At 41.3% G+C, this 20,630-nt stretch overlaps 1 protein-coding gene and 1 long non-coding RNA gene across 4 annotated transcripts in view; one reads left to right on the forward strand and one right to left on the reverse strand.

The window, feature by feature from the left end:
• LOC138145964 (signal transducer and activator of transcription 5B) overlaps positions 1-15,482 on the forward strand; it is a 66,823-nt gene extending 51,341 nt beyond the window's left edge. For all 3 annotated transcript variants that reach the window (XM_069067657.1, XM_069067658.1, XM_069067659.1), the window contains 14 exons: positions 431-561; positions 1,020-1,171; positions 1,501-1,656; positions 2,255-2,434; positions 2,842-2,929; positions 3,019-3,141; positions 3,711-3,803; positions 7,777-7,983; positions 8,823-8,917; positions 9,017-9,147; positions 9,882-10,052; positions 11,446-11,497; positions 12,071-12,178; positions 12,598-15,482. In XM_069067657.1, coding sequence (XP_068923758.1) covers positions 431-561; positions 1,020-1,171; positions 1,501-1,656; positions 2,255-2,434; positions 2,842-2,929; positions 3,019-3,141; positions 3,711-3,803; positions 7,777-7,983; positions 8,823-8,917; positions 9,017-9,147; positions 9,882-10,052; positions 11,446-11,497; positions 12,071-12,178; positions 12,598-12,724 — 1,814 coding nt within the window. In that variant the 3' untranslated portion in view covers positions 12,725-15,482. The remainder of the gene's footprint in view (positions 1-430; positions 562-1,019; positions 1,172-1,500; positions 1,657-2,254; positions 2,435-2,841; positions 2,930-3,018; positions 3,142-3,710; positions 3,804-7,776; positions 7,984-8,822; positions 8,918-9,016; positions 9,148-9,881; positions 10,053-11,445; positions 11,498-12,070; positions 12,179-12,597) is intronic.
• Positions 15,231-20,602, reverse strand: LOC138145968 (uncharacterized). Its single transcript, XR_011164352.1, has 2 exons — positions 20,472-20,602; positions 15,231-19,457 (listed from the first exon to the last, which is right to left on the reverse strand). It is a non-coding gene; the product is annotated as an uncharacterized lncRNA (long non-coding RNA).
• Between the last annotated feature and the right edge of the window lie 28 nt (positions 20,603-20,630).

The following is a 20,630-nucleotide window of genomic DNA, read 5'->3' on the forward strand; positions in this document are numbered from 1 at the left end:
ACACACACACACACACACACACACACACACACACACACACACACACATCCTCCCTCATCACATTTGTCATCTGGAAGAAGCTGCCATCCCTGGGCAGACGGGAGAATTTATGGAGGAGAAATTGGGCACAGATTGTCCACTGATGTATTTGAGAGATAAAGATGAGGCTGTTTCTAGATAGGTTGAAGACCTCATACCTCCATCATCTGGAGGCACCGATAGGACTGGCTGAACAAGGTGCTGGTTGGTGTTGGAGAGGAGACTGAAAATAGGAGGGGGTGGCTGAGAGGGGTATCTCCCCTGTTTTGGAGGGGAGGGTATCCCTCCCTGTGGGCCTTTTCTGCCTCCTGATCAGAAGGTGCCTGGGTCCCCAAAGCTTCCTGTGTGAAGGCTAAAGGGGGACATCCTTATCTGTTCCTTTCCCCCACAGCTCAGTTCTCCCAGCTGTCACAGTTAAGTCCCCAGGAACGCTTGACAAGGGAAACAGCACTTCAGCAGAAGCAGGTGTCCCTGGAGGCCTGGCTGCAGCGTGAGGCCCAGACTCTCCAGCAGTACCGAGTGGTAAACTCCTTCCTTTCCATTTTGTCCTGGGCAGAACTGATGATGGGTGAGGGGTTGTGGGTGTCCTCATGTGGGCAGCAATGTCCCGATCTCTTCTGGGGGAAGCTGAGCCAAAGAACCAGACAGCATGGCTACAGTGGATTCCTTTCTGTGTGGGGAATCTGGACCAAAACAAGTAAGCAAGCCATGTGAGAAAAGACCTTCCTTGTCATTTTCCTCTTTGTTAAATGCAGCAGAGACAGGCTATGTTCTGAGCCCTCCGAAGGACCTGGCCTTTGCCCCTTGGAGTCAGAACACCTGGGTTCTAATCCCAGCTCAGTCACTTACTGCTACTCCCTGTGGGGACTGGAGCTGGACCTCTCTGCACTTGTCTGTGCATTGGTCAAATGAGGGGGTTGGGTCAGGAGAACTGTAAGGTGCCTTCCAGCTCTGTGTCTCTGATCCAGTGATCTTGGCAGGAGCTGGCAGAGAAACACCAGAAGACCCTCCAGCTTCTCCGGAAGCAGCAAACTGTCATTCTGGATGATGAGCTGATCCAGTGGAAGAGAAGGCAGCAACTGGCCGGGAATGGAGGGCCTCCAGAAGGCAGCCTGGATGTCCTGCAGTCTTGGTATGTGAGGGAGGGAACTTGGGGCTGGATGGGGCTTTGAACACTAGGGCTTTTGGCCTTGGGGCTTTGGCCTCAGGGCTAGTCCTGGGAGCACAAGGCTCTGGAGCTTTCCTCTAGACTGAAGGGTTAGGGAAGGTGGCTGAAGCCAAGCACTGCCCCCATCCCCACCCCAGTCCTCCACTTTGAGTTTCCTTGTTCCCTTCCCATGGTTGGAGAGGAAGTCCCTATCCAGCATGGGCTATCTCTCCCTAGGCCAGTATTGGGCCAGCCTGTGTCCTGGACAGTTTAACCCATTCCCTTTGTGTTGCCCTGTGGGCCTCCACACCCAGGTGTGAGAAGTTGGCTGAGATCATCTGGCAGAACCGGCAGCAGATCAGGAGGGCTGAGCATCTTTGTCAGCAGTTACCCATTCCTGGACCAGTGGAGGAGATGCTGACTGAACTCAATGCCACCATCACAGATATCATCTCTGCCTTGGTGACCAGGTGACTGCTCCAAGCTTCCCTTAATCTTGAGCCAGCCCTAGCCTTGGAGAACAAGGGAAAGTTGTGGGGATCTCTGAGCTTGGGACCTCTGGCTCTCTGTCTTGTGCTGTTCTTTCTCTTGGACTCTTGCTCCTCAGGCTGCTTTGGACTGAGTTTGCCTGGTTCCCACTCCCAGCAGACAGTGTGCTGGAGAGAGACTGCTGTCTCTGCATCTGAGAGAACTCTCAAAGAACAGATGCCCCACCTTCCCTTGTTCCCACAGTCCAATGATCCCTAGCTCCTTTTGGCCTTCTAACTTAGGTCCCTTCCCCTCCCTGTCATCTTCTAGCTCTCAGTATCCTTCTTTGGGATAAGAGCAGGGTCACTCATCTTTTACAGCTACAGTCTTCTTAGAGGAGACCCACCCATCCCTAATATGTAAAGGTCCCAAGGCCATCCGTAGTCCACTTAGCTCATTGACCTCCAAACCATGAGAAGCATCTCTAGTGATTGCCTATCGGCTGCTTCAGACTGGGGGGCCAAACTTCCTCATGGGAAGGGATGATGTCATCTGGTGTCAGCAGCAGCCTGGATGTCTGGTTATTTCTCTTCCCTCCAGCACCTTCATCATTGAGAAGCAGCCCCCTCAGGTCCTGAAGACACAGACCAAGTTTGCAGCTACAGTGCGTCTCCTGGTGGGTGGGAAGTTGAATGTGCACATGAACCCTCCTCAAGTGAAGGCCACCATCATCAGTGAGCAGCAGGCCAAGTCTTTGCTGAAGAACGAGAACACTCGAAAGTAATGATGATGGATGCTTTCCCTTCCTTTCTGCTGCTTCCCCTGGGGGTCTTGGTCTTTAAAAGAAACAGGTCCCTCCTAGGGAGAGATCTGGATATTAATCATCCCCTCACTGACACCTTATTTCTCTTTTGTCCTCTGAATTAGAGAGAGGAAAGGGCATTTGTTAAGTTGCTGTTACTTTATTACCCCATTCTTTAGCCTTTTTTCTCCTTCTCTGTGTCATTGTTCTCTTAGAGCCAATCTCTGCTTCATCCTACTTTTCTGTCTCTTGACTGTCCACTAGAGTAAGATAAGTCTTTTCTCTACATTATCACTCCCCTAGCTTAATTTGCAAACTTGTGTTTTGACCCCTGAAGCTTGTGGGCCCTTGAGACTGGTTTATTAGGGGGATCTCTTGTTTGCAGTGATTACAGTGGTGAGATATTGAACAATTGCTGCGTGATGGAGTATCACCAGGCAACTGGCACCCTCAGCGCACACTTCCGGAATATGGTGAGGAGAGCAGGAAGGATGGCAGATGAAATTGGCCCATTTCAATGAAATCTTGGGCTGTATTGTCATCTCTTTTCTTCCTTTTGCAGTCCCTAAAACGCATTAAGAGGTCTGACCGTCGTGGTGCAGAGTCAGTAACAGAAGAGAAATTTACAATCCTGTTTGAGTCGCAATTCAGTGTTGGTGGCAATGAGCTGGTTTTTCAGGTCAAGGTAAAAAAATCTCCCCTCCAACAATGTGGACTTAATCACTTGTGAATACTGGGCAGTTGTCTTTTCCCCAGTACTTTGGTCACCTCCTTCCTTTTACTATTCAGGGATAGAATATGGTGAGATTATCTTGGCGATCTAATCCTTAGGTCATAAAGAAGATAGTAACGAGGCAAGCAATAAGATGCCACAAGTAGATTGAAGCAAAAACAAAAGATGTAGCATGAAATATTTCCCAGGCCATTATAGTGTGAATTTAAGTGCTTGTCGCAGACATTCTAGGTGCTTGTTATGTGATTCTTAGCTAAAGAATATTTCAAGTTTCTCCTTGTTGTCTGAAAACCTAGAGAAACTCTGTATTCTTTGGTGGCTTCCAAGTTGCATCCCATTTCAAAAATACCTGGAGCCCCTCATGTTTATGTCAGAGCTAGGTAGAATCCTGGAATAGTTCACATGCTGTTTTCAACGATCATGGCTTCCTAGAGTTAAGGTGAGCATTAGGGTGTTGAGATTTGTCAGTCAGAGAATGTAAGGGTTATGGATTCTGAGATGTTTTTGCTTGTGTCCTCTAGACCCTGTCCCTCCCTGTGGTGGTGATCGTTCATGGTAGCCAAGATAACAACGCTACAGCCACTGTTCTCTGGGACAATGCTTTCGCGGAACCTGTGAGTATTTTCTTCCAATGTGTCATTGTTTTAATGTAGTCACACTGATGCCTTGAATCTCTTTGAGGACATGGCCCCTGTTGCAGTTAGAGGCATGTAGTATTCTTTTTTAAAAAATATTTTATTTCATTAAGTATTTCCCAATTATGGAATGTAGTATTCTTGATAAAGCCTGAAACTAGAAGTTAGAGATGACTTTTGTGTTCCTTCTTTTAAAAAATATTTATTGCTATCATTTGCTTTGATATCACGTATATTTCTGAATATACTTCACTCCTCCCCATTCCAGAGAGCCATCCCCTATAATATAGAATAAAAAAGAAGGGGGAAATAACAGTTCAGCAAAACTAGCCAGCAGTAGGTTTAGTCTAATGTTATTTGTCATGTTCTGTACTCTTGAGTTCCTTCTAGTTCCTTTTATGCTGTAGGAGAGGGTGAGGCTTGCATGGCCCCTACAGGGTATTTTAGCTAAAAAAAAAATTACATCATGATTTCCTTCCTTTCTGAAAAAGAAGCTCATAGTGCTTGCTTTTTAGATTACCTCTAAGGTTCTTTCCAGTGGTAAAACATGATCTTCCGCTTCATTCCATAGTTGTTATTCAAGGAGCTTGTGGGCTGCTATTTGGAGCTGTAAACTGTTTGGAGTTTCATAAGGGAAAGTTCCATGTATTGTGTTTTCCAGCAGAAGTTGTTTCATAAAAGTACAGTCATCCTTGTTATAACTCCCTTAGCACTTATGCTGACTGGAGCCTAAGATGAAGGCTCTGCTTCTTCTGAGTGGAGATGTGAGAAGCATCACTTAGCATCCATGTCAGTGCTCTTTAAAATACAATTAACTTTCTTTTGCTGCTGTCAGAAAGACTCTGTGAAGCAATTTATTGAAATACTTAAAATGAACTCTCCTTTAAGAGTAAAAAAAATACTGTGCCCAGAAATGATCTTGTTCTGATGAGAAGACACTAGTTGTTTACTGTAACATCTCTGGACAGAATTACTAGGTTCTTCCTCACTGATTTTCCTGCTTACCACATGGCCTTCGATTCTCACATAATCTTGTCCAACCCATAACATTATTGGAAAAGTTTCTTTTCCAGTATATCAGTGAAAATAGACTAGACAAGGAAGAATCAGAAATAATTTAACTCAGTCACTCAGAGTTCAATAAACTGAAAAATATAAATTATCTAGTAGATAACTCCTTATTTGATAAGAACTATTAGGAAAACTAGAGAGAGATGTTGCAAAAATTAGGCTTATGTCAACATTTTACCCTAAATCCCACAATAAATTAAAAATGAATATGTGACTTGAATATTAAAGATCATACCATTGAAAAGATGACAGATAGGTCACATACCTTTCTTTTTTTCATTAACAAAAAGTTATTTTCTCTCCCTCCAACCTACTTCTTCCCCTCCCTTAAAAAAAGAAAAAGAAAAACCCATGTAACATATGTATAACCAAGCAAACAACGTCTTGCTTTGTCTTTATTTAAAAATATGTCTCACTCCACACCCTGAGTTCATCATCTCTTATTCAGGAGTGTTGTGTTTCATCATCAGTCCATTGGAATTGTGGCTGATCATTACTTTGATCAGAGTTCTTAAATCTTTCAAAGTTTTTTATTTTTACAGTGTTATTGTCATTGTTTAGAATGCCCTGGTTCTCCTGTCATTCTGCTTCAGTTCATCCTCAGTTTTCTCTGAAACTTCCCTTTTATTATTTCTTATGGCACAATAGTATTCTATTATATTCATATTCTTAAGTTTGCCCAGCTATTTCCCAGTTGATGGACACTCTTTTAATTCCCACTTCTTTGCCAGTATAAAAAAAAAGAGCTACCATAAATATTTTTGTATGAATGGATCCTTTTCATCTTCCTTTGATTTTTTGGGGGTAATACTATATCTGGGTCAAAAAGTATGCAGTTTAATAGCATTTTGAGTACAGTTCCATAATGGAATTTACAGCTTCACCAATAACGCATTAGCTTTTTCATATACCTTTCACAGCCATGGAGAGGGGATGAATTCTTAACTAGATAAGAGACAAAGGCAGATCCAGAAGATAAGTAATTTTGAGTACATGAAGCTGAAAAGCTTTTGCACAAACAAAATGAATACATCTAGGATAATAAGGGAAGCAGTTGATTGGGGGGGAAATGTTTTATCAAATATCGACAACAAGCAGAAATATTTAAGACTATAGGTAAAGCTGTTCCCCAGTAGAGACAAAATCAAAAGATATGAATATACAGTTCTTAAAAGAATTGCAAACCTAACCAGATGAAAGAATGCCCCAAATCACATAATAAGAAAAATGTACATCAAAATAATCCTGTGGTTTTACCTTGTTGCTGGCAAATTGGCAAAGATAACAAAAGATGGGAATAATCAATGTGGGAGAGTAGGAGGATAGATGTGTTAACCCGTTAGTGGGGCTGTTAATTGGTACAACTATTTGAGAAATCAGTTTGGCATTATGCACATAAAGTAGTAAAAATGCCCATACCCTTTGACCTAGAGGTCTTGCTGCCAGGCAGTATACCCTAAGGAGGTCATTGACAAAAAGAAAGTCTCTATTTATGCTAATGTATTGATGACAGTAAGGGGTACCAAAGAACTAGAAATAAAGTAAATTTCTGTAGATTGAGAATTGGCTAAACTAATTGTGCCCCATGAATATAGTGGAATATCACTGTGCTATAAGAAATGACAAACATGATGAAGCCTGGAAAGATGTATATGAACAGCAGTTCAAATAAAAGTTCGTGTAAAGTGAAAAGAGCCAAGAAAAGAAGGTGCACATTGACTATAATAGTGTAAATTAAATGGAAAAGACCACAACCATTGAAAGGACCACTGAAACTTTATGTTGCAGAATGATTAAAGAACAAACTTGACCCCCAAAAAAGAACCATGAGGATACACAACCCCTTACTCCTTGGCAGATATTGAGGTCCATGGAACTTTGTGTATATAATTAGACTTTTTCAGTGTTATTTTTTGGTTTTGCTCAATTTTTTTTCTCTTCCTATTTTTCTTTTTAAAAAATGCTAAGAGGGAGAAACTTAGCAGCAGCAGCTAGGTGGCACAGTGGATAGAGTGCTGGGTCTGGGGTTAGGAGTACTCATTTTTAAGTTCAAATCTGGCCTCAGATACTTATTAGCTGTGTGATCCTGCACAAGTCACTTAACCCTGTTTATCTCAGTTTCCTAATCTGTAAAATGAGCTGGAGAAGGAAATGGCAGATCACTGTAGTATCTCTGCTAAGAAAACCCCAAATGGGGTCATGAAGAGTAGGACATGACTAGAAGTAACTGAATAATAAAATATAAGGGAGAACTTTTAAGGGTGTTCTGGAAGGAAGGTAGGGGAGAGATTTGTCCAGGGAGGATTATCTTTGCATTGTAGGAACAAAGTATATCAATAAAAATCTTTTATAAAAGAAGTAAACAGTTAAGATTTTTCCAACATTTTAAGATGTATAACTATCCATTCATTTACATTATTTTCACATATGTGAATATGAGTGAATGATGTGAGATCCAATCCACTATATACTGGCCTTCTTCCCTATTAAGTGCCTGAGCTTAGTATTTCACACATCCATATCCATTACATCCCTGTTCTCTCCATAAGGCTATCCAAAAAAAGCACCAGGTTCTGGGTGTGATTTTAGCTTTTAGCCATCTTCCTACAGTACTGGACTGCCCCTCTTACAGAGGGAACCTACCCTGAAATGACTTTCCTAAGTCATGTACCTGAGGCTAAAGTGGGAACTTCTGAGCTTTGTGATACAATAAATCACTCACGAACTCTGGGAGAATTATTCTATGGCATCTTACTTATTCTCACCATAGATAATTTTTCTTCTGAAGGAGTGTGGTCAGTTAGCTGGTTCTTGTGTGGTTCTGGGCCTTATCCATTTGCAGGGCTGGCGCCTCTCTCTGACTTGATCTCCCCCTCTCCAGGGCCGGGTGCCATTTGCAGTACCTGATAAAGTACTGTGGCCCCAGCTGTGTGAGGCTCTCAACATGAAGTTCAAGGCAGAAGTCCAGAGCAACCGAGGCCTGACAAAGGAGAACTTGGTGTTCCTGGCTCAGAAACTGTTCAACAGCAGCAGCAACAACATGGAGGATTACAACAGCATGGCCATCTCTTGGTCCCAGTTCAACAGGGTGAGAGGAATGGGGGTCAGGCACAGCTGGGGGCCAGGCACAGCTGGGGGTCAGGCAGCTGTTACACCTTGGGAGAATTATTCACAGCAGATGCCTTGGGAAGTTTTCTTCCCATTCTGTTCCAGGACCAATACCTTTCACTAATAAAAGAAACTACAGGCACCTCTTTTTGGTAAAAGGTCTTCCTGAGACTCATCCAGATTTTGGGTAGAATAGAGAAGATATTACTGGATATGAAGTTCTCTTATTTGCATGTTTAAAGCAACTGGACTTGTAAGCGTGTAAGTTTTAGTCCTTTAGAATAGGATATATAGAATGAAGCAAAATATGAACAAAACTGTAGAGAAGGGAAGTGTTTAGGACAGGGATGTGTTTTATCGCAGCTAGGTAATGCAGTGGATAGAGCACTGGCCCTAAAGTCAGGAAAGCATGAGTTCAAATGCAGCCTCGGACACCTGGTAGCTGTGTGACCCCGGACAAGTCACTTAACTCTGTCTCCCAAAAAGCATCAAAAAAATAATAATGAGGATGATACACTATAGAATATGATGAGGCAAAGAAGTGCAGTCAGGGAATACTGTCATCTGGAGGGCTGTGGATGTCAGAGCAGATTTCACAGAACTAAGGTGCTGGGCTTCAGCAGAAGGAACGGATTTCAGATTTCCTCCTTAATTTGCTCTTTGGGGTAATAGGCCTGTTGGTAAAACCCAGAAGCATAGATTCATGAAGGTAGGATGTCACTGATGGTTGTGTTCCATTTATTTGATTGTAACTACAGTTTAAAAAAGACTTACATTTCCAGATGTCTTTCAAAATTGTTTTGTTGTGTCAAAACATAGGAGAACTTACCTGGACGGAATTACACTTTCTGGCAGTGGTTTGATGGGGTGATGGAAGTGTTAAAAAAACATCTCAAGCCTCATTGGAATGATGGGTGAGAGTCTTCATTACTTGACTAAAAATAAAGAGAGAAGCTCTCCTTTTAGAGAACAAAACTTCAGGTGGTTTCTTCTCCTTTTGTCTCTGTGATTAGGGCCATCTTGGGTTTTGTGAACAAGCAACAGGCCCATGACCTTCTCATCAACAAACCAGATGGGACCTTTCTGCTTCGATTCAGTGACTCTGAAATTGGGGGCATCACCATTGCCTGGAAGTTTGACTCTCGTAAGTATCCTCCTTTTGCCCTCCTCGAATAAAACAACCAAACCACCACCAAAAAGGCAGTTTCTTCACCTTAGGTTAGGGGCTTTTTTTTGTAAAATGTCTCTCAATTGAGAAACTAAACAGTCTTCCTTACACAGCATCCCCAAAATGACCTTATTCAGTTTTTGGGGAAAAAGTCATTTTCTTAATATTTGTTATAGTAAAAAAAATTTCTTAGATCATATAGATGTTGCAATATCAGTTCATTTTCAATATGCTTTCATTACTTACTAAACTAAGGACATTATCACTGATCATCTCCTCTAGCCCTCAACTTGGAAGTGATACTTTGAAGAGCTTTGAGGGGCTCTGCTGGTTTTTAGCTTTCATGTTGTGAGAAAATAAAAGCAAGCTGAATAAATTGTGGTAATATAAGTTATCACTCTTACTTGTCAACAAAGGTATTTTCTTTTTTAAGACCCAAGAGGTATAAAATTCAGAATTCTTTTCTTTCCAAGGGAAATAGCCTGGCATTAGGACTTGAGAATTGCATTTAGTGAGTGTTAATCACACTTAGCACACCTAAGGAAAATGTGCATATTCTGTGGTCATTGACCCTAGTTATTATCTCAGATGTAATCTGAAGGTGGCTCCCAGGAAGGGCCTTGTGGAGGACAGTGTTATTGGAGGACTTGGGGAAGGGAGAGGTTTCCTGCTCCACTTTTGGAGTGTCATTTTTCTATTTGTTGATTTAGAGGAGAGGATGTTTTGGAATCTGATGCCTTTTACCACCAGAGACTTCTCTATCCGGTCCCTGGCTGACCGCTTGGGAGATCTGAATTACCTTATCTACGTGTTCCCTGATCGGCCAAAAGATGAAGTATACTCCAAGTATTACACCCCAGTTATGTGCGAGTCTGCCACTGGTAACAGAATTCAAATTTTGAACCAGTTTTGATGTGTCTTGTTGCTGTCTCTTTATCTTATATAGCAATATATAAACTTAATTTTCAGTCACTCATGTATTTAATGTAGTTTATACAATATCCATGGCAAATGTTAATTATGGATTCTCTCTGCCACCCCATCTTAGGGAATGAAAACTCATTTTTAATGGTAGTATATACCAAGAAAAATTGAGAAGGCAAATCTTACAGGAGGAAAGAAATCACTGCAAATTTCAAAGCCAAATGATTGTTTAATTACGTGCAATTTTAATATATGCATCTGTTTCTCTCTATTAACATTTATAACCAAAAATTTCTTATTATAGCTATCTCCAAATGACTTCCTTTGACCAATTCTTTTGTTCAGTCTCCTTTTCTATTCTGTCACTGCTTGGAGGGAACTGAGTTACCCAAAAAGGTGTGAAATGCAGTACTCATTATCCAGTCATAAAGTTCTTTAGTCCTGAGTAGGGCAAGTTAGGGCACTTGCATACAGATCTTAAGAAGCTTATTAACCACAAAGCATCTTGGCCTGTTGGACCTTGATGCTGTTCGATAACTACTGAACTTGATCCAAAGTGTTGATTCAAACCCTAATTCTGCTAGTTACTGGCTGAATGAGCTTGGGCAAGTCATGTAACCTCTGTGAGCCTCGGTTTACTCATCTGTAAAGTGAGAATGAGGGTATTGTGAGGATCAAGTGAGATAACATACAAAGCCCTTTGTAGACTCAAGTACTCCATAAATGTGAGCAGTTAAGTCAGATTTCTGCTTGTTCCTATTCTTACTTCCAGGAAATAATGCTATATTTTCCATTTCTGAGTATGACTTTCCATAAATTAGCCTTTCACATAAAGACCAGAAGTTGAATAGCTCAGTTTTAATCCCTGGGCTACTCTCCCCTAAAATAAGTTATATGGAGAATGAGAGAAATAGCCAACATTTAAAAAAAATCATTGCATAAATAGTACTCACCTGGGGTGAGTGGGTGAGTACTTTTTTCTCAGAATGCCATGAAAATGCCAAATTCTCCACTGAAGGAAGCATGCAGGCAGGCAGATGAATGGGGAAGGTACATTTTCCTTTGGGTGAGCATATAATTAGCGTTTAATTTTGACTTATAATATTGAAAATCTGATTTATGGTTGGGGGAATTTAGTGAAATACGCCAATTAATTACACCAGTGAAGTCTTATTTTGCATTCTCTGCCATTGAGGCTGTACTTGTCCCTGACTTTCTTGGGCAAAACTGGGGGCTAGGTCTCTGAATGCCTTTCGGTTTTATAATCCTAAGCCATTTCTGCAGAAGACTGCATAGCTACCCATTTGGTACCATTGTCCTCAATCCTCTTCTCCTTTCTTTCCTTGGCAGCGAAAGCTGTGGATGGATATGTGAAACCACAGATCAAGCAGGTGGTCCCAGAGTAAGTGCCCAGTTCATATTCACATTTGGATTCTTAGCATCCTCTATACCACATATACCCAAACATATTCCATAAATGCCCTGTCCGGTCCTTTCCCAGGAGTCCTTGCTGAGCCTGGTTGTTAGGTGGGATCTTGGTTTTGTCCTAACATACTAAGGTTACCAAACCATAGCTCCTTTTCTCAGAACATATGGCATACCTCCCCTTCCTGCCTACCCCAAAAGATACTGCTCCAGTACAGAAGCCACAGGATTATCAATTTACACTGCCCCAGACTCAACTAGTAGTACATAAAAAAGCTGAGCCCCCCAAAATGAAAGGCAATGGAGAGGGGGCAGAGTTGAGTTTTCTTGTGTAATGCTGACCTAGAATAGGCAACCCTGGGGACAAACTCTAGGCCAAGTTTAGCAAAGGCAAGCATATTTTGCTTAAGGCTCAAGTCCTAGAAAGGGACTCCTAGAGTCATAGAAGGGAGGGGGCCACTAAGCCATTTTTTTCCATCTAGCTCCATTTCTACTTCAGTCCTCTAGGCTGGATGGGATCTGAGGTTATGTTTTTTGCTTCTTCCTCCAGGTTTGTCAGTGCGTCTGCAGATTCTTCGGGGGGCAGTGCCACATACATGGATCAGGCCCCATCCCCAGCCGTGTGCTCCCAGTCTCATTATAACATGTATCCCCAGAAGTAGGTTGTGTTCTCTTAGGGGCCCAAGGAGGTGGTGACTAATGTTGAACTGTCAGGGTCCCTTAGTGGGCTAAGGCTTATTTGTTTAAGTGGTGATTAGTGAGCTAAAGACCTGGCCCAATCTATTTAGATGGAAAATGCCAGTGGTCATTCTAGGTATTGGGGTGGGTTGTTAGTTGCTCTGCGTTGTCCATCACCGGTTATCCTTCAAACCAGTTGTCCCGTGGCCTGGGAGGTGGTTTAATTTGGGTCACTGGACATAGCTTTACTAAGTGAGTGGCTCTCCATGTGGGCTAATGGCTGGGGTAAAAATTAGCTCAGCAGAGGAGTGAGGGCAGTGCCATCAGGCTGCTGTGTCTAGAGACCTAGGGGATAGGGTTTCTTTTTAGATTCTGATGATTTCTCTCTTCTTTTATCAGCCCTGACTCTGTCCTTGACCCAGATGGGGATTTTGACCTGGATGACACTATGGATGTAGCAAGACATGTTGAAGAACTCTTACGCCGACCAATAGATAGTCAGTGGATTCCCCACGCCCAGTCATGACCCTGATCCCTCCACCCCATAGCTCTTCATCCCCCGTCAGAGGACCGCTCTTGTGGATGTTTAATTCCATGAATCGCTTCTCTTTGGAAATAATACTCATAATGTGAAGTGTTAATACTAGTCGTGACTTTAGTATTTCTGTGCATGGTGATGCCAGTGGGGTGGGTGTGAGTGTGTGTGAGTGTGTGTATGTGTATTCAAGTGAGTTATTGTTTTCCCCCTTCCCTCCTTTATGTCCAGGATTTGGTTATGTTATCAGGACCTTAGGGACTGTAGCCAATTTCTCTTTACTGAAAGCCAGTTCCCTGGGAAAGGCTGAGCTTTGGCTTTGGGAGCATGGGGATGGGTAGGGGTGGAAGGGAGGTTGCACCTCCTAATCAGTGACTTATGTTGCTGTTTCAGCCAAATATTATAGTAAAAAATTTAACAGTTGTTGCCTTTACTATCCTCTGAAATTTCGATCACTGCCTTTTAACAGAAAAAGCCAGGTTTTCTTTCTTTTTTTTCTAAGTAGGGTTGGGAAATCATGACAGTTTGAAAAGATAGATGGAGTGGAGGAAAGAGTTATGAGTTTTCTGTTTGGGGGTTGATCTTTTTAAAATGCCACTTAGCACATACAAATTCACCTTTTTGTGTGAATTTGCTCCTTTGCGGGAGTGAGAATGCATGCATGCATGAATGTTTGGGGATGTGTATGTTTGAAATGGGAATAAGAAAGACTAGCCATATGTGTACATGTTTGTAGAACTGATATCCTGTGCATTTGGACTACAGTGGAATACTAGATATTAACTTCCCAGGGTTAAAAACAATAATTTGTTACCTGGGGTAACCCAGGTTCTGGGTTGGATCTGAGCATTTAAAGATTTTTCCTTCCCTGCTCATTCTTTGGATTGTTGGATACTAAAGTGTGAGGGTTTGGTTTTTTTTAAAGGTTCACTTAAAGGGTTATGGATTTTATAAATGTTAGATGCCCTTTTGTTTTTTCTAAATGTATCCTCTTCATTTCTCTCCTGCCTCTCCCTACTCACAGATGTCAGCAAAATTGTCTTTTTTTTTTTAATCTCCCAGTCCTATGCCCATTGTCATTTGCGTTTCCTTCCAATGTTTACACCAGTGTCTTGAAGATTTGATGGCATGAATGTCGTCGGAACCAAAGGCTAGCTTGTTGAATTTGAAGTCCATGGTCCACCTAATGTGTGGTTGTGGGCAGTGATAGAGGTTTGGGAGGTTTGGTTTATTTGTAATGTTTTTGATTTTATTTTGGTAAACAGGAAAAAAGGGAAAAAATGTAATTAAGCCTAGCATAATTTTGACTCATGGCAATTTCTTCAGTAGTTTCTTACTACTGGGGAGATGTGGGCTATGGTTGGGATGTATTATAGCTGGACATAGGTTGGGGAGTGAGCAGACACAGCCTATGGGTGAGGCCTATGAGGTTCTCCCCCCAACCCTCTCTCTCCAAGAGAAGGGCACATGGCCATACCCAGAAGAGTTATGTCACTAAAAACCTTATTTTTATACTTGCTAGTAAATAAACAGATATTTTTTTAACAAAAAAGTTATGAATTTATCAAGTATCTTGATGTTGATGGAGAAATATTCCTCTTTAGTATTTATTGGAAGGTAACTTTTTAAAAGCCACTGTGTGTTAGCCTTGGCTCAGTTTTATATGTTGATTATTTTTCAACCTGGGCATCCACACCCTGGCATTTCCAGGTAGTAGGAGCATCTCTTTGCCCCTCCTGGGAGAAGACTGAACTCTCCAAGAACAGCAGCATTCGCTGTGGGATTCTGTTCACCCCAGGATGTGGGCTTAATTAGGACTCTAGTCCTGAAGATGGAGGAGGGAAAAGAAGGGGAAAGTCCATGTTTCCTAGGTACCCAGGCCTTTCATAAAGAATCTGAGAAATGATTCTCCAGCTTTCTCACTTCCTCATTACCTTTTCTGAACAGGCTTGGGAGTCTCAGGCCCTGGGATGAGAATTGGTCCCGCCTGGAGTGACATGGCATGAGAATTCAATTCATGTTCTGGCAGCATGTGCCCACTAGGGGGCAGCACAAAAATAGGATCATATCTGAGGTGGACAGGGAAAGAGCTGAACAAGGGAAAACCATAAAAATGTGTCTCTCTTTTCTGGCCTCTGCCCAGTTCCATGCTGAAGATAGTTCTAGGAAGCAGTGATGCTCTTAACTCTCACTCACTCCCGCAATTGCAATTCTCCGGGGACACCAGGCTTCCCAGATAGCATGAGACCTGACACTTGCTTAGCTGCCCTTACTGTTCCAGAAGCTGCTCCTGTGAGACATTTTGAATTGAAATATATATTGTTTTCTTTCTCTCTCTCCCCCCCTTGGAAAATACAGAGCCAAACTTTTGTTCATGCTGATTATTGATGAAAGTCAAGTTTTGACCATTTCCCCTGCCCTCCTTGCCCCCCCTCACAAAACAATAACAGAAATGTTTCAGCGTTGTGTGGTATATACAGAGTTTTGTGAGGGTGGGAATACCCAAAAAGTGAGTATAATTTAAGTAAGAGAATACTTTTGATAATTTTTCTTTTTAAAACTTTGTGAAATTATTTCAGATACATATTTTAGTGTTGAAGCAGATTCATATATATATATACATATATATATATACACACACATATATATATATGTATATAGCCAGCCACCAATAAAGTATTGTGTACAATTTTGGGCAGTCACAAAATTGTGTATTTTATGTTACAATAAAGGCCTCCTGAAGAGACAATACCTTTTTCATTTGATTTCTTTTTCCCACATATATATCCGAAGTTTTGGGGTGGGGATGGTGAGGGCAGCAGCACAGGTGAATTTGTATGAGCCCAGGCTGTTTAAAATGAAACAAAGTTGAGATGTGTCTGAACTGCTGGAAAAGGGGCTTTGATCAGCTCAGAGGGAGAATGGATTCTTGAGTGGTCACCTGGATCCACCTGCTCCTTAGGGATAAAAACCACATACTAACCATCTCAGAATCCAGTTTTTAAGTTCTGGAGATTTCATCCTCCTTTAATGCTTAATTCCAGCATGTCAGCCCTTCCCATTAAGAACATTATTTATATTAAATTCAGTTCTACAAATGTGTACCTATTAGCTGCATAAGGACCCCACAGTTTCAAAGGCTTCCAAATTTATCCCCCTGAAGGAAGCCCAGTAATGAGCCATTCCATATTTAGCTAGGCCTCTCCTATGACAAATGGGAAGTCAATCCACCACCCAGCTTTCACTCATAACACTTCCAGTCTGGTAAGGCCTCATGGAACCTTGCTGCACTGACAACCTTAGATCGACAATCTCAAGATGTTATATATGACATAAATCCTTACTATGGCTACTTTAGCTAGTCCTCCTTGCTTCCACCTTTACCAAGAACCTAAGGAATTACCTGCTTTTATCAATTTGTATTCCTTTCTCAGTTTTATATATTATGAGTGTTACAACATAACCACAGTGTAATGAATGAGCTTCACATTAGGGAAAACACCTTCCTGATCATTGTCTTTCTCCTACCAGAAAAAATAGGACCTACTTTGCCCTGATGCTTCCTCTCTCATTAGATTTAAAGGTCATTCCCCCAACTGCCTAGCGATTGCCTCCCTGGAATTAGAGAATTTTGCAAACATCACACAAGGACCAAAACCTGACTTACTTTCCTTCTCTGGAATTTAGGTTTCCTTTGTAAAATGAGGATCACAGAATTTCAGATTAGAAGGGACTCAGTAGGCTTCTAGACTAACACACCTGGAAAAGAATCCACACTACAACACACCTCATAAGTGGTCACATCCAGCCTTTGTTTGAAGATTCAATGTTTCCCAATGTAGCTCTTTCCAATTTTAGATAGCTCTAATTGTTAGGAAGTTTTTCCTGATGACAAGATTAAATTTGCTTCATTTTAACTTCCATTCAGAGCTCCTACTTATGCCCCTTGGTGCCAAAGGGAATGATTCTAATCCTTCACCCCCCAGGACAGCTTTTCAAATATTTGAAGATAGCTCTGCTCCCTACCCTTTCCACTTGACTCTTCCAAGCTGAACAATCTCAGTTCTTTCAACAGGTCTTCACAAGCCTTAACTTGGCCTCCTTTATAAGGCTAATGACCCTTGTCTTTGTATACTCTTCAGTTTATCAATATTCTTCCTAAAATGTAGCACCCCAAACTGAACATAGTATTCTGAATGAGGTCTGACCTGGGCAGCACACAGCCAGATTATCACTTCCTTATTCCTGGAGCCAGTGCTATTTAGTACAGTCTAAGATTACATTAGCCTTTTCTGATAGCCGTATCACTGTTAACTTACAGAGCTTTCAATCTCCTAAAATCCCCAGATATCTTTCAAAATGTTGCCTAACCATTCTCCCACTTTTGTGTTTATGAAGTTGATTTTTTAAAGTTGATTTCTTAAACACAAAGGTAAGACATTTTTCCCTGTTGAATTTAATCTTGGTTTCAATCTAAGATTCAACCTTTCAAGTATTTTTTGATCTTGGTAGTCATCAAGTATGTAACCCCTCCTTTTACCATCTGCAAGTCTAATAAAGTTATCTTTATCAAGGCACTGATAAAAATGTTAGATATCATGGGCCACTTTACTGGAGACCCTCTTCCAAGGCTTACTTTCTCAACTGATTTGCTAAAATCTAGGTAAATTTTCTCAAATCAGATAGGTAACTGCCTCCAAAAAGAAAGGAAATGAGATTTACCTGGCATGGCCTGGTTTTTTTCTTAAAATAAAATATTTTATTTTCTGGGCTCCATCCCATCTCCTCTAACCACCCCCCCCTATATTGAGGAATAAAACTTATCAAAAACATGTAGTTAAACAATACAAACTCTCAAGTTGACTGCAAAAAAAAAGTCTCAGTCTGCACTTTGAGGTCATTACCTCTCTCACTGTAGGTAAGAATCATGTTTCTTCACAAATCATCTCAAATTGTGATTGGTCAGTGTATTGATCAAAGTTCCTAAGTCTCTTGAAGTTGTTTGTCTTTACAATGTTATTGTCATTATAGAAGTTGCCCTCCAACTTCTACTCATTTCTTTTATATATATATATATATATATATATATTTTTTTTTTTTTTAAGCAATCGGGGTTAAGTAACTTGCTCAAGGTTACACGGCCAGGTGTTTCTGGGTGGGTGCTAAGTGTCTGAGCCCAGGATTCGATCTCCAGGTCTTCTCAACACTGGAGCCGGTGCTCTTACTTGCTGTGCTACCTGGCCGCCCCTACTCATTTCATTTTACATCAGTTCATAAGAGTCTTCCCAGGTTTCTCTGAAATCATCTCCTTCATCATTTTTCTTATAGCACAATAGTCTTCCATCACATTCATGCACCATAACTTGTTCATCATTCCTCAATTAATGGGCACCCCTTCAGTTTCTAGTTCTTTGGCATGATGGCCTATCCTTTTTCCCCCTTTATTTTTAACATTCATTTTTTAAAATTTCTAATTCCAAATTCTCTTCCTGTCTCCAGCCCCTCCACCACCCATTAAGAAAACAAGCAAAATTATATCAATTATGTATGTGAAGTCGTACAAAACATTTTCATATTAGCCATGTTGAAAAAAAAAAGCAAGAAAAAGTGGAAAAAAAATTGTACTTCAATCTGCACTCAGTTCATTAGTTCTCTAGAGGTGGATAGAATTTTTCATCATGAGTCCTTTGGAATTGTATAGATCATTGTATTGATTGGGGTAGCTAAGTCTTGATCATCGTTATAATGTTGTTACCTGTGTACAGTGTTCTCCCATTTCTGCTTTCTTAACTTTGCATCAGTTCATATAAATCCTCCCAGGTTTTTCTGAAACCATCTTGTTCCTTATTGCACAATAGATTCTATTCTTTTTTTTTCTTGTACTTAATAGTATTTTTTTTCCAATTACATGTAAACATCATTTTCAGCATTCATTTTTGTAATATTTTGAATTCCAATTTTTTTCTCCTTTTTCTTTCTCTCCCCCCTCCCCAAGAGAGCAAGCAATCTAATACAGGTTATACATGTACAATTATGTTAAAAATATTTCCACATTAGTCATGTTGTGAAAGAAGACTCAGAACAAAAGAGAAAAGCCATGAGAAAGAAAAAAAAGAAAATATACTTCAATCTGCATTCAGACTCCATAGTTCTTTCTCTGAATGTGGATGGCACTTTCCATCATGAGTCCTTTGGATTGCCTTGGATCATCATGTTGCTGAGAAGAGTTAAGTCTATCAAAGTTGGTCATCCAACCATGTTGCTGTTACTATGTACAATGTTCTCTCGGTTCTGCTAACTTCATTCAGTATCAGTTCATGTAAGTCCAGGTTCTTCCAAAGTCTGCCTGCTTGTCATTTCTTATAGAACAACAGTATTCCATTACATTCATATACCATAACTTGTTCAGCCATTCCCCAACTGATGGGCATCCCCTTAATTTCCAATTTTTGCCACCACAAAAAGTTGCTATAAATATTTTAGTACATGTGGGTCCTTTTCCTTTTTTTTATGATGTCTTTGGGATACAGACCTAGTAGTGGTATTGCTGGATTAAAAGGTATGCATGGTTTTATAGACCTGTGAGCAGAGTTCCAAATTGCTCTCCAAGATGGTTGGATCAGTTCACAACTCTACCAACAATGCATTGGTGTTCCAGTTTTAAAACACTTGATGGCCTTCCTTGATAGAGCCACGATGGCATGCTAGTTCTTTGTGATGTTTGCTAGATGTTCAAAAACCATCCTTTTAGTAATAAGGTTTTTCCAAGAATCCAACTCTTTAGGCTATAGTTTGAAGATTCCATTATCCCCTCTATTTTTGAAAATTAGTATATTTACCCTTTCCAGCTTGCCATTCCTCTCTGGTACTCTAGGATCTAAAAATCGCTAACAGTGGGGCAGCTAAGTGACACAATGAATAGTGTATCAGGTCTGAAGTCAGGAAGACCTGAGTTCAAATCTAACCTCAGACACTTGCTAGCTGTATGACCCTTCATCACCAAGAGTCAGACATGACTGAAATGACTCAACAACAACAGTGTGTCACCATTCACATCTGTCAATTCCTTCAGTGCCTGAAAATGTGGTTCATAGGGGTGCTGGGAAAAGCGATCTCTAAGAACTTTCCCATTAATGAATCTCTAGAGCAAGGGTGGGGAATCTGCAGCCTCAAGGTCACATATGGCCCTCTAGGTCCTCAAGTGCAGCCCTTTGACTGAATCCAAATTTCACAGAAAAAAATATCCTTGGGGCGGCCAGGGAGCACATCGAGTAAGAGCACCGGCCCCAGTGTCAGGATGACCTGGGGATCAAATCCCGGCCTCAGACACTTAGCACCCACCCAGAAACACCTGGCCGTGTACCCTTGAGCAAGTTACTTAACCCCAATTGCTTTAAAAAAAAAATACCCTTAATAAAAGGATTTGTTCTGTAAAACTTGGACTCGGTTAACAGGCTTCATCCAAGAACCTAGAAGGCCACTTGTGGGTCTCAAGGCTGCAGGTTCCCCACTCCTGCTCTAGACCTTTCCCCAAGTCTCTTTCCTTATGCAGCCCCATCTCATGCACTCCCTTTATCTCCCTAGGCTTCTCTTACTCTGGAACCACACTGCTTAGAAGCAGCAAGCCTAATTAGGAATGCTTGACCTAAGAAACAGGTGTTCATTTGCATGCTACTCACAGATAGTCAAAACACACAGAGAAGCCCTATTCCTACTCCCCAGCTTCCCCTCTACTTGCCTTTGTTTTCTATGTCCTGCTCTGGTTTCTTCCTCTTCCCTTTCCCATGAAGCTCCAGTCCAGTACTAGAGCTGCTAACCTTTTACAGCCTGTCCCTTTAAGACACCCCTTCCACCTCCCCCCTGCATAAATGCACACCCCAAGCTGGCTGCCTTCCGG

Source organism: Petaurus breviceps, unplaced genomic scaffold (genome assembly GCF_028583685.1).
Source record: "Petaurus breviceps papuanus isolate PSGF00001 unplaced genomic scaffold, PetGlider_PUasm1.0 90750, whole genome shotgun sequence".
Classification (NCBI taxonomy): domain Eukaryota; kingdom Metazoa; phylum Chordata; class Mammalia; order Diprotodontia; family Petauridae; genus Petaurus; species Petaurus breviceps.